The sequence below is a fragment of the Uranotaenia lowii genome, chromosome 1 (genome assembly GCF_029784155.1).
Source record: "Uranotaenia lowii strain MFRU-FL chromosome 1, ASM2978415v1, whole genome shotgun sequence".
In the NCBI taxonomy this organism is placed as follows: Eukaryota; Metazoa; Arthropoda; class Insecta; order Diptera; family Culicidae; genus Uranotaenia; species Uranotaenia lowii.
Genome location: NC_073691.1, coordinates 114,834,934 through 114,849,150, shown reverse-complemented (window position 1 = coordinate 114,849,150; position 14,217 = coordinate 114,834,934). Strand labels below are relative to the sequence as shown.

General features: G+C 35.3%; 1 protein-coding gene across 3 annotated transcripts in view; it reads left to right on the top strand.

Moving 5' to 3' along the window:
• Positions 1-14,217, top strand: part of LOC129739072 (uncharacterized) — a 54,147-nt gene that overhangs the window by 26,853 nt on the left and 13,077 nt on the right. For 2 of the 3 annotated variants that reach the window (XM_055730447.1, XM_055730451.1), the window contains 2 exons: positions 5,466-5,523; positions 11,764-11,902. In XM_055730447.1, the coding sequence (XP_055586422.1) occupies positions 5,466-5,523; positions 11,764-11,902 (197 nt within the window). Of the gene's footprint in view, positions 1-5,465; positions 5,524-9,765; positions 9,894-11,763; positions 11,903-14,217 lie in introns of those variants that run through there. The other variant, XM_055730452.1, reaches the window with a different exon arrangement.

Sequence of the window (14,217 nt, the reverse complement as noted above, 5' to 3'; positions counted from 1 at the left end):
CTGATCAGCTTCCCGGAAAAGCCGTTCTCGTCCATGATTTTCCATAGCTCGTTACGGTCGATCGTGTCGTATGCGGGTTTGAAGTCGATGCATAGGTGGTGCGCAAGGACTTGGTGTTTCCGGCATTTTTGGAGGATTTGCCGTAATGTGAATATCTGGTCCGTCGTAGACCGTCCCTCCATGAAGCCGGCCTGATGACTTCCCACGAATCTGTTTGCTTGTGGCGTTAGGCGGCGGAGTAGGATTCGGGACAACACTTTGTAGGCGGCATTGAGGACAGTGATCGCTCGGTAGTTCTCACAGTCCAATTTGTCACCCTTCTTGTAGATGCTGCGTATTACCCCCTCCTTCCACTCCTCCGGTAGCTGTTCTATGTCCCAGATCCGGACTATCAACCGGTGTAGGCAATCGGCCAACTTGTCCGGGCCCATTTTGATGAGTTCAGCTGCGATGCCATCCTTCCCAGCCGACTTGTTTCTATTCAGCTGGCGAATGGCTTCCTTAACTTCACTCATCGTTGGGAGTGGCTCCTCTACGTCGTTGGCTACGCCGGCGATGTACCTTCCCCCACCGTCTTGATCTCCTGCATGTGCGCCGTTCAGGTGTTCATGGAAGTGCTGCTTCCACCTTTTGATCACCTCACGATTGTCCGTCAGGATGCCTCCGTCCTTATCCCGGCATATTTCGGCTTGCGGCACAAAGCCTTTGCGGGATGCGTTGAGTTTCTGATAGAACTTTCGTGTTTCTTGGGAACGATGCAGCTGCTCCAGCTCCTCCTCCTCCTCCAGGCGGCGCTTTTTCTCCTGGAAAATTCGGACTCGCTGCCTCTTCCGCTGTCGGTGATTTTCCACATTTCGACGGGTGCCTCTTTGCACTACTGCCGTCCGCGCGACATTCTCTTCGTCCATCACCCTCCTACACTCCTCGTCGAACCAGTCGTTCCGTCGAGTTCGCTCCACATAACCGATGACGTTCTCCGCAGCACTGTTGATGGCTGTCTTGATGGTATCCCAACAGTCCTCGAGAGGGGCTTGATCAAGCTCGCCCTCTGCCGGCAGCGCTGCTTCGACCGATTGCTCGTAGTCTGCCGCGACCTCAGGTTGCTTCAGTCGCGCGATATTTAACCGAGGTGGGCGCCGGTTGCGTGTGTTGTTCACTACGGAGAGTTTTGGGCGCATCTTCACCATCACCAGATAGTGGTCTGACTTGATTGTTGGCGCCTCGACAGGATCTGACGTCGATGATGTCCGAGAAGTGCCGGCTGTCAATCGAAACGTGGTCGATTTGTGATTGCGTTTGGTACGGTGATCTCCAGGTGTACTTGTGTGGGAGGCGGTGCTGGAAAAAGGTACTACGTACGGCCATTCGTTTGGAGGCGGCGAAATCTATCAGTCTGAGGCCGTTTTCGTTGGTCAGCTGGTGCGCACTGAACCTTCCAATTGTCGGTTTAAATTCCCCCTCCTGGCCGACCTGAGCGTTAAAATCCCCGATGACGATCTTGATATCATGTTTTTCTAATCTATATGATGTTTAAAAATGTCTTCAATATTTATATTTAGTTCAACTTCTTTTTCAAATTTTCTGTTGGATTCGGTAAAAGAATCGGAAGCAATTACCCCGGCCCCCGACTCAAGTTTTGGCTCATTACACTAAATAAAAATCAGCAAACCAGATCTGTAAGTTCTATGTTTATAACATCTTAAACTAGCCCGGGGCCCGCTAAAAAAATCAAAATTTTTAAACCATATAAAATTACACATGTTATTGGTTGGTTTGACCAAAGAAGAATTTGATGTAGAATTCACTCGCTTTTTTTTAATTGTATCCGTGAATCAGAATTCCGATAGTTCTGACTTTGACCTTTTCAGCTGAAATTTCATTGTGAGGCTCGAAATTGAAGTTAAAATAACTGATCAGCAGCTTTATTCTGTATCTTTAAATTGCTATAACTTATTTTTAATTACTAATCTCTATTTGCTGCATTTAGCTTAGCTTAGCTTAGCTGGATTGACTACTCACATCCAGAGATGCCATTCTCTACCGAGAAAAACGGAGAACGGAGAAAAAAACACTCCCGTGCGATAGTTGCAAATCACCCGGGTGAGATTTTTCGATCCTCTCCACACATTATTCGCACCCCGATTTCGAAAGCCACACACACCTAAGTTCAATAGCTCCGGCGTGCGACGATTTGTCACTGTAGAGCACCCCGGTGAAAACACAGAACCGACTAGTTGAAGCCACCAAAAAGCAAAGACAAAAACAAACACGACGGTGTGCATAATAATAGCATCAACAAACGATGAATGTTTCGGGCGAGTGGTTCAGCTTCGTATGTGTTGGTAAACGCAACAAGCCAAGCCAGCTGCCGTCGCTGTCGCTCTCCTTGGTGAAAACATTTTTTCACTGTAGTGTGTGTTAGCTCTGTCGTGTTGATTTACAGATTCTCTACAGAGGTTCGGCTAAAAATCTCTGCGGTGCGTTTCAGAGAATCTCTACCGAGAATCGAAAACCGAGCACATCGGTGATTCTCGTTAGAGAAATTGCAAGCCTGCTCACATCCACCTTGAACTATGGAATCCGAATGCTTCATCATGAATTTCTACCAACAAAAGTAAGGTTTATTTATTTATCATTAAGTGATTCCATTATTGCTTCCACATTACTTTTAAAGCATTTTGAACTCCATTGTCGCAGGCGTGGCTCAGTAATACGAATTCCACATCGGCAATGGTTGCTACTCCGTGATTGACCGAGGCCATCAGTTTTGTTCAAAGGTCAAAAGAATGGTGCTTGGGATTAGCAGCTCATTCTCAATGAACAAAACAGATGCTCTCTCTTTGAACATCAATAACGGCGCCGGCCACGTCCTAGTAGTCAATGGATAGATTGGAAAAGGTAGAAAGGGATGAAAAATCAATTTTGTGCTTTAGGACCGAGGTCACCTCTGCATCCTAGCAAAATAATTTAAGGTTGGAGGTTTGGGAGAAAAGGATATCAGCAGGATACACTTTTGACTAGTGTAATCATGTGAAAATCCATTGTACTACGCTTCTGTTCTTTCCTAATGACACTTCAAAATTTGAAAATTCGTAATGTTTTTCTACTATTAACTTCCAATATTGAAGAATCAAATTAAATAAAAAAAATCAGAGTAAAAAAATATCTGTTAGTAAAACAATGTTGACTGTACTTCTTTTATTTAATGCTTAACAAATTGAATTTATACATCTCGTATAAAATATGTATTAGATAAACCCTTTTCAATTTTGTCAAAACTGATTTTACTGAAAATGTTAGTATAATGTTGCCAAAATAGTTAATTATTAGCAATATATCAATGTTTTGGAATCCAGTAGGGTAAATGATCTTGAGCGGAACTAGTCGAAATCTGATCTTGAGCGGAACCATTTACTTTTCCTAAGATCTAGGCAATGATTATTTATAAATCTTATCGAAATGTTTAAAAAAACGCTTTTCAAGATCTTTTCATACAAGCTTTGTCATTTTTGCTAAAAATTTTGAAATGAAATAATGGTATTAAAAGCTTTAAAAACATACGCATTTCTGCTGCAATTTTGACCAATCTATGCTGACTTTGAACGTCAATTTATGTAACCCTTGGCCGTTACAAACTGATTCTTAATGACTAAAATGGTAGCAAAATTCTTAAAAAAGCATTATTCGGGTTTTTGTAACAAGTTTTCCATCAAAATATCGATTAATAGCTTAGTTTTTAAAAGTAAAATATGATCTTGAGTGGAACCATCTTTGATCTTGAGCAGAACTACTAGCTTCCGTAATAAACCGCTAGGTGCGCTGTTTTATGCCTTATGTCTCACACGCAGGTTTTACCCCTGAATGTAAGCAACACCTTCTAATGTTTCTTATTATATCAGCTTTAGGGACAGGAAAGATATAAAATTAGGTTCGAAATAAACTAAAAATAACTTTAATTGGTGTCACAGAGTATCAAACCAGGCACTTAAAATGTTCAATTTTTTGGGGTACAAGAAATGTTTTTCGATTCTTTCTTTCAGAGGGACGACGGTCAGGTGGAGGAAGGCTTTCATACATATTTTTGGCATAATTCGAGAATTAATGAAGCCAATAAAGTAAAGTCATTATTCCAGAAAAAGAATCAATCTTCATTGCCATTACTATTCGATCTATAAATAGCAGCTTTCGTTCAAAGAGGTTGTTCTTGATGTTGAAATTCCAATTGAAAACGATATACCAATAAACAAAAATTCAAATTATTTTTAACATAAATTCCTCAAGTTCTAAGATGTGTTGCAAAGCACACCTGGTTAGCTATTTTAAAATACTTAACGATTCAATAGGTGGCCTGGTATTGAAAACTTATCCGATTCCCTACCTGTTGTAATTTGTAATTTAATGCATCTTCTTTTGTACTACTGACTTTGTCGTAACCTTCAAAAGTTGTTCGGGCCAATATGACTCTAAACACGCACATTCAATATACTAACGAACCTAATTTTTGAGATAAAATAAGTAAAAGTCAAGAGAATCTATTCTTTCAAAATAAGATACAGTGAATCAAAGTGAAAATTGATTTTTTTAAAAATAGGAAATAAGAAATAAATTTGAACGGATATATTGAGAACAACTTTGTAGATTAAGTTTTTGTTATTTACGTAAAAACATCAATTTTTGAACTTAAATATCTTTAAAGATGAAATTTAGTTGAAGTTTTCAAAGTTACACAAAGATTTGGACTGATAGCTATTAAAGATGTGTTGACAGTACAAAATGGTTCCGCTCAAGATCATATTTTAGTTCTGCTCAAGATCAGCATGGTTCCGTTCAAGATCAGAATTCTTTTTTCAGTAAAACAGCTCTAGAGTTATCAGGGTTTACTCTAAAATATTCTACAAATCATCATTAGAAAGCAGAAACCAAGATCTATCCGCTGAACTAAAAAAATATCGTTCGGATATAACCCCTTTCCATAACGCTTGGTCAACTGTTCCGAGTTGCGTCGAATTGAGCCAATTGGTTCCGCTCAAGATCATTTACCCTATTTATGATCGGACCAAAATAGGAATTCTAATGAACACTGCAACGTTCTTCCTGAAATACTCTTTAACGTCGATGAATTGTGCCAATTTAGCGAAAGGAATAAATACTAATGTCTATATGCTGCTTGTGATCCTGATTTTTTTTATTTAGTTCTTCAGTTTGTGTTCCGCAGATAAAGTTTAATTCTTTATCTTCAATCGATTATTTCAGTATTTTCATGAAAATACAAAGTATTTTAATATTTCAATCTTAAGTTTCTTAACTTTTCAATTAAACGGCTACAACTACACCATAAACAAAAAGGGAAATGTGTATGGCCTGCTAGAAGATTTCCGGCTCTGTTCTGTATTACAAGACACATACTCGCCTCGCATAATGAATAATTAATAAAATTCTAACGAATTTTGCATTCTCTTTAACAGGTTCCCAAAGTGCTAGCCCCGAAAGCACCAGTAAACTTACGGATGTCAGCAGGAACAAGTAAGAGTCTATAAAAGTATTACTATTTATTCAAGAACCTTAAAATACAACCCTTTTCTCTAACCTTAAATATTCCTGTGAAAGTGTGCTCTAAATTAACAGTGTCTAGTGAAAACTTTCAGAACAGCTTTCAAACATATTCACAACATATAAGGATAAAATAATCTGTTGTAAGTGCGTCGAAACGTCTTTAGATCTGTTCGATTGTGTAAATTGAGTCTTAACATGATTATTTAAATGTAGTTGATATTCAATTTAAAATAAATCATATATCAAACGGGTTTAATTAGTTATTACATCATTGTGCATTGTACGGATTGTACGGATTGGGAAATGATTGTGGTGTCCAGTGCTTAGCTCCCGATATAAAAACTATGTAAAGCACTTCTATATTTCATTTTTTAATCACATTTTTGTGATCCCAAACACAGGTACTGAACCTTCTACTATTGGCATTGATTATGCTTCACAATGATCTTTGATCGAAAAGTTAATAAGTTACATAGTATATGACCAGGTTGTAAAAGCAACATTCCCATTATTAGTTACATCACAATTAACAATACGATACTAAGAATTTTGGTTAAAATTTAAAGTCAGTTTTGCTGCAAACACTCTACAAAGCACGCTGCTTTGGCAAGTTCTTTTGTTTCCATGTTGTTAGAAGTGCTTGCTATCTCCATATGTGAGTGCAGTTGTTCGACCATTGTTTGTTTTCGATTCAAAAAAAGATATTTATTGTCATTATTTCTTTCATAACTCTTCAAGGTGACGGTACTTTTAGGCGCCATTTAAAGTTTATTTACAAATTTTCATGTTGAAGGTCATTATTTAGTTTTTTTTCAACTATTTTATTAGGAAAGCTGATAAAATTTTAATGCATTTTGATGTGCTATTTTATAATTTACGTTGAAAAATAACAGAGTTATGTAACTTTGAAAAATGGTTATTTTTTATTTACAAAAAAATCTAACCGAAGCTAACTCAAAAAATAAAAATGTGAGAAATCTGAAAAAGTTGCAAAAATGAACCAAATTTTCAATTTTGGGGAAAATCTGAAGACCCCCGGCGCAAATTGTCAGATAATAAAAAAATCCCCATTAGTGTGATTTTTATTATTTTACTCATTCATATTCATTATTTTAACCTAATATTAGGATTCTGAACACAAATTTAAAAAATAGCTTCAAATACATTATTAATAAATTATGATTCTAAATTCAGAAATAATTTTATGGATTCACAATGCTGTGTTTCGAATTGTGAGCTCTAAACTTATTTTTCAGATTTCATTATTTAAATTTTTGAATTTTTGAAATTTTGCAATTCAAATTAACATTTTTTATGAGAGTTCAGAATTGGAATTTATAATGAATAAATTAATAATTGAAAACTCAGACGAAAGAATTGCTTATCTTTAATTCTGAATCCACAACTCAACAAAAATCAGAATATGAATTCAAATTTGACAGTATCGAAAAAAAAAACAATTTTTTAGCACGAATTTTCAATCGTGAATTTATAATTTTTTTTTAAAATCAGGGTTTAAAAATAATGGGAAATTGTGGACTTTTAATTCAAAATTCATAATTAGGAGTTCAGTATTATTGTGTGAAATGAAGTTTTGAAAGTGAATAAGAAGCTCATAATTTCGATTTAAGAGTTTTGAATTCGGAAATCGTGTAATTGTGAACAAAGAATGATGAATCGTGAATATTGAATTATTTTTCTAAAAAAATTTTCATCATTTTGATTTGAAGTTCAGTCAGATCAGTGATCTGAAATATAAACAGCAAATCTTATTTCAATACGTACGGTTTTGAAATATTTCAAAAATCAACATCTATAACATTCACACTTGTGTAAAAGTAGCATGTATGTATGTCAAATTTATGTTATAGTAAAAATCAAAGAAAAAAAAATGAGGATGCAAAATGAGGATTCTTAAAAATATCATAAATTATTTTTGAACTAGGGCTTTGTAACTTTAGAAAGCTGAAAAGCAATCAAAATGATGAAGACAATGACTTAACTATGAATTACGTAAAAAAATTACGAGTAACTTCAAGTTTCTATGCTCCTAAAATTAGAACGATACTTGAACCCGTCGATGAACTAGAAGCATTTTCGAGGGAGGCAAAAAATGCAATATTTTTGAAGTTAGGGGAGACTTGATCCTTTATTCAGGAAGCCCTAATATAATGGATATGGAGCCCTAATAATGAATATTTTGGTCATGTTTGTTTTCATTTCACAATCTATAATTGTCAGAAAAAAAATTCTATAGCTTATTCTCAACCCTTATGACATTGCATACTTACGGGCGCAATTTTTCATAAACAAGAGAAAATCAATTATTTTAGCACTTTTCTTCAGATAATTGATGGATGAATATTAGCTATTGGATAAATATTAGTAATCTCGTAATCAGCAATGACCACGATCCATTGAGAAGAAGAATATACCGGGATCATTTGTACTCATATATTAGGGATCAATTGTACCCAAAATCAACATTTGAAAACTTTTTCTGAAAAAAGTTGGGAGTTTTCCATCGCTTTGAAAATATTGTATTTTGAAGTTTTTTTTACAATCGGAAGATTGATGTATTGGAACAAATATTTTTGTTATAATATTTCCATGTAAGGAACATTTGAAAATGATGAAAATCTTCAAGTCACATTTAATGAAATTTTTCAAACAAAGCTCAATAACCCAAAAACATATTTTGTTAAAATTGAGCTTCAACCATTGCTGTTTTGTTCCATTTGGCACATTTTTCTAGAACATTTGATCTTTGTACGACATTCCAGTTTGGAGATATAGCTAAGGAATCAAGTATCCCCAGGGATCAAGTATCCTCATTCTCCCCTATGTATTCAGTGAAAATGATGATCATGTTATCAAAATAAAACTAAAATTTGAATTTTGGAAATCGGTTAAGTAAAGAATTAGATACAGCGCTGCTAAGAAAAAATGCAACCACTTTTAAAAAGTGGAAATTTTTTTTCGGGAATTCCAGGATTGCGGCCAAAACTCCCATGTCACCCTTAAATTCATTCTTCACAATTTCAAAACTTAGAAAATTATTTTGATGCGCCAAAATACACTGCAAATATGGGAATTTTAAAACGATGACTTTTTTTGGAGGTTCTCTGTTCAAAGCTTTCTATAGGTCATCAGCTAAGTCAAATCGATTTAAATTTTGTATATTTAAAATCTTGAATAAATTACCTAAACTATGAACTAAAATCATAAATATCGGTTAAGATATGTGACCAGGGGAACCAAATCAATTTACTAGTCAAAACTATCGAAAAATAATTTGTTAAAAATTTTGCGAACGGCATGGGAAGGTTAAATAAATTTTCACATTTCTTATGATTGGCACTTCTTCCGCGGTTGTGAATGATAATCAGAAGCTTTGTACGATGTTTTATATTGCAATCAACTGAGAATGAGAGACGAAGAATGCTTGGATTAGGTGTACAATGAAATTATTCCCTGCATAAGCTGTTTAGGGACGACTAGTTAATGGATCAAAAAATAATCTAAAAATGGTCAGTTACCGTCTAACTTCATAAGGAGTGTTATAGGTGGTGCATATTTTTTTCAACTTCAAACGGTTCCTTTCTTTAAACTGTCCAGCGAAAATTATTAATTGGTCAGGTTATAAAGAAGGTTTTGGTAGATTACGGGTTGGGACAGGAGAATGAGCAGTTCAACTTTTCGTTGAGCACAAAAATAAACCGTAGCATTGTATTTTAAGTTATTCTTTGACAACGCATAAGGCACAGCTTACACATCCTTTTGTGTACATAACATTATTTTTCCATACCTTCAAAGAGACGTGCACTGAATCAACAATAATGAACCGTCAGCGTAATCAATTATTCAATGCTACCATCGGGCGGTGGCTTAAGCTCGCTTCTAAAGTCTTATTTTGATCAAAACGCCTCGTTCCATGCGAGGCAACAGGAAGAAAGAATGAAAAGTGTCTCCATTTATACACGTATCTAACTGCTTCGACTAAGGAAGAATATCATTAATAGGCTTTTATTAATCTTCACCTGTAGCGATTGCGTTTTCGGTACAGCTCAGCTCAGCTCGGAGACAGGAACTGAATAATAAAAAAAGAAGCTCAAGCCGTGAAATGAATGATTGGTGAAAACAAAACGACGACGACGTTCCTATTCCTCTTCCGATTGCCAAGAGACGACTTGCTTTCCACGATCTGACTTTTGCATTGTTTGCAGTTATCGTGCAGTGCCTCAATTCGTCGGCCAGTAGTACGATTCCACCACTTATTTTGTGCGGTCGCGATTTTCCAATTCAGATGGTTTGTGAAGCTAAACTACTTATGTCAAAAGGTGATTTGAAACTTATCATTGTGGTTCAGTAAGTTAGTGGCTCAGCAGTGACACAAATGGTGATTTCCGATGAGAAGCGTGCGTTGTCTTTCACAGAAACTGTGCCGTATGCCGTATGGAATCTTTCCAAGGATTACGGATTGTGATTTAAGGATTACGAAGCCTAAGCTTTGGATACAAAATGCTTTTGGACGGTTGAATTGAAAACTTTACCGATGAGGAACATTTTTGACATTTTTTTGAAAAATTGCATAACTACAGGGGCGAAGGAACTTGACTTTCGGTCCTTTTTCGGTTGTAGTTTTTACACACTTCAACCCTTTTTTCCTAAATTACCAGATGGTCCCTGTTCTGAAGTTGAATATTTGTAGTTATAAAAGGAACAGCAAAAACAAAGTTATAAAAAAAGGCAAAGATAGACGTACATGGGATCAATTGATAAAAATCTACATGAAACTTTTTATAAAAACTACTATATTAAGATAATCCAGCCGAGGTTATTATGTACTCATTGCAATATTTTGATATAATGTTTGTCAAAATTTTTCCAATAATAACTGGATATTTCCACTTACACGAAACAGATTTGTGGTAAATCTGAAACTGAACAAAAAGTAAGTTTAAATAATGATTGGATTTGGTTTTATTACGATTTTAGTGAACTCCGTCTAAATGCGGGGTTAGGTTGTAAAGCGTTAAGCAAATTAATGGCTCGATAGAAAAATTTCAACGTTTGTATTCTTCATTCTTTTAAGGATTCAGATCTTGCCTAGATATTTAAGTTTTAGAAAAATGATACTTTAACCCTTATCCGTCCGTGGAGAGTCAATTTGACACTCCTCGCTTAAAACTGCTATATCTCTCTTATTTCTCAACTGATTTTTATAAAATTTATAATTTTGAAAATCTCGTAAAAAGCTTCGGCATCTCGAAGACAATTTAAAATTCTAAATTAGAAAAAAGAATAAAGAAAATATCAGCCAGATTTGAAAAATTAAAAAAAAGCCTTCCAATTTTGTAGTGTTTAATTTCAGGTAATTTCACTTTAATCCAGTAAATTCTATGAATGTCAAGCCAATAGAATTAAAATTAAAATTTGAGAAACATACGTTTAAAGTAATAATGCTCTTCTCATTTTTAGAAGATAAACATTGTTGTATTTATCCGATATTTGTGAGAATTGCATTTTTTTTCTAGAGACATGAAAAATCATCATCAAAACATCGTTCATCATATTTTAAGTACATGAAATCAGTTTGTCCATTGAAGATTTTTAATAAAAAAACTTAATTAAAATCTGAAAAATTAAAAGGTTTACTTTTTTAAAAGGCATTTCATAGTATGATTAATCTTCATTGCATTCAGTTTATGACAATGTTTTTTTTGTAGTTTAGGTCTGTAGCAAAAAGACCAGATATAATCAATTGAATTTTTTGAAAAATTAAAACTCATCCGCCTTCAGCGCAGAACCAATGTTAGCGAAGTTCTTTCTTAAAAAATCGTGAACCATTCTAGTGGTGCATATCTTCAACGAACATCCGTTTTTTCCCAAGCTGGCAGGGTTTGCATATCGCAGATATCAGGGTATTCGTTATTCAAAACATAAAAAGAAAAGTCAACATTGGTGCTCATAAGGAGACACGAAAAAACCCATCTCTTCCTCCCACCAACACAACCTTTACCTGTTCTGGTCTGGTCTGGATGAGCACCGACCGAGTGGATGACTGGTCCTTCAGTTACCTCCAACTGTTGCTTTCGCAAAGATCAGCCATTACATCAAAATAATAATAATAATAGTTTTAATCATACTCATCATTATCTGATTGTTCATAACTCGTCCTAATGGTTTACAACTTTGTTTGTTCTTCAGATGAGAATTCTTTTTCGACCTCCTCGGACGATATCCTGTTCGTTACAACACGGCACAACGAACAGGCGCTGCTGTGGGTTAATCATTTGAAAACATGTTTTGACAAAATAACCAAACAACGTGGCCGGCTCCCGTTCAAGTAAGTACACAACATGATTAGTCTTTTCAACAAATGTAGGTACGCTAAGGTTTTTTTTTACGCGGCTCGAATCAACACGGTTTTCGAGCGAAAATATTCCAAGTCCTATACACAGCAAGAAAAATTCGTGTAATTTTAGATTGAAAACGATGCACGAAAACGGAACAGCTTATTGCCGTGTAAAAATAAACAGCGATGTAAAATTTTATATTATAAATTCAGGATATTTTCAATTTTTATGAAATATTCAAATATTATGAGTGTTATGAAAAGAAAAATACTCTGTTTACAAATTCTTTAACATTTATTTTCAAAATAAAAAAAAAACCACAACAATAAAGAAAAAGCACTCCCTGATGTTTCGACCATTCACCGTCACTGCGGGACCAAAGGGAATTCCGTTCCGGACAGTCAAGGTCCGAACCCACAGGAGACTGCCGAGTCAGGATGGGATTTTACTCACTCGGATTGTCCAGGTAAAATTTTCTCCAGGCAATCATATTCCGGATCCCTGCCACTGAAAAATCTGCGGTCGCTGTAATCGAGAAAGAACTGATTAAATTCAATAACATCATTTGTTTGTTTGTCACTTGAGAAACTCACCACTTTTAGGAAACTATAGAGATGCAGGAGCTGCGTCTTGGAACGAAGATACTCAGTTTTCACACAATGATTCAACTGGAAAATGGCACAGACAAACAATGTCATTCAGTTTTAAATCAGACAGATATAATTTTACACTGTTTGTGATATAAATTTCATTGGCCGCTTGATTTTTACATCACGGAATGTAAAATTATAGCAAAACTATTTATTTCTATTCGCTTTTTGAAAAAAGACTAAAATTACACCAAAAGCAGTGGAAAACTACATCTTTTTGTAATTACACTTGTGAAAACCTAGATCACTCTTGTTGTAGATTTTTTTTTTTTTCTTAGCGGGCCACCACACTCCCCCATACCAAAAAGCTCATTTGAGCCCCCTGGTAATGGACGCTAACTGTTCTCAGCATGTCTGGCAGCAAACAAGAAAATAACATTAAAAACTCAAACGCGGACAAACTTTAATCATGCTGAGAACGTAAAAAATATTATTTACTACGAGGAAGTATGAAAAAACAAAAGATAATTTTACTCAATGAATCTCAGTGGAAGAATATTCCTTTGAAGAGATCCATTTTAATGATTAACAAATTAATTATTTATTTATAAGAATTGATAATAAAAAACTAAAACTAAATAATTAGAACTAAATTTACTGCTAAAAAAATTATCAAAAAAAAATAAAAAAATGCTAAATTAGTGGTTGGTTATTGGTTTAGGTTTACTTTGAAGTATTGTATTAGTTTGATCTTAAAAATGTTTCTACTAGAGCTGTTTTTTATATCTTCTGGAAGGCTGTTGAACTTCGTAGGACCAATGAGGAAATTCGACGTTGACTAAGACAGGTAGAGGCTGTGCTGCGCATAAGATGGTGAGATTGACGGGTATTATGAACTCTCCGGCCCGCATTAAATATCAAGTTTTGGTTATGGTTAGACGAGTGCAGATTATCGAATACGCAATACGAATCGCACAGTTTAGAGAGAGGTAATATATTATGAGATCTATCGGAATAAAGTAAATTGGTTGGGTAAAGACGGGGAAGATTATAGATTGTTTTAATGCAACGATTCTGGAGGGTTTGTAAACGGGAGAGGAGGGACAATGGTGCTCTACCCCAAACCGCTATCAAATAATATAGACGGGAGTGTATGAAGGCAAAATAGAATTTCAGTAAAACATGACGTGGAACAAATGCTTTTACTCTCCATAAAATACCGCTAAAAGATGATATTTGTTTTTGCAATTGATCAATGTGGAAGTGCCAAGAAAAAGTTTCGTCTAGAGTTATTCCCAAGTACTTGAAGTTTGTTACCTTTTCAATTATTGTAGTAGATAGTTTAGGATCGTTGTGTGGTTCGATTTTTTTCCGAGGAGAGTGAAAAATCATGTACTTTGTTTTAGCAAGATTCAAGGTCAGGAGGTTGGCGGAACAATAACTATTAAGAACTCTTAAATCTTCTTCCATATGATTAATAATTATATTGGAACAGTTTGCGGGATAAAAGAGAGCTGTATCATCTGCAAACATGCGGGGTGTACCGTGTAACGGCAACTTACTGAGATCGTTTATGTAAAGTAGAAAGAGTAAGGGTCCGATATTGCTGCCTTGCGGAACACCAACCTCCAGCTTTTCTAGGGAGCTCTTTTCTTCTCCTAAGCAGACAAATTGCTTTCTATTTGACAAATAGCTTCGTATTAAGTCGTTGACTA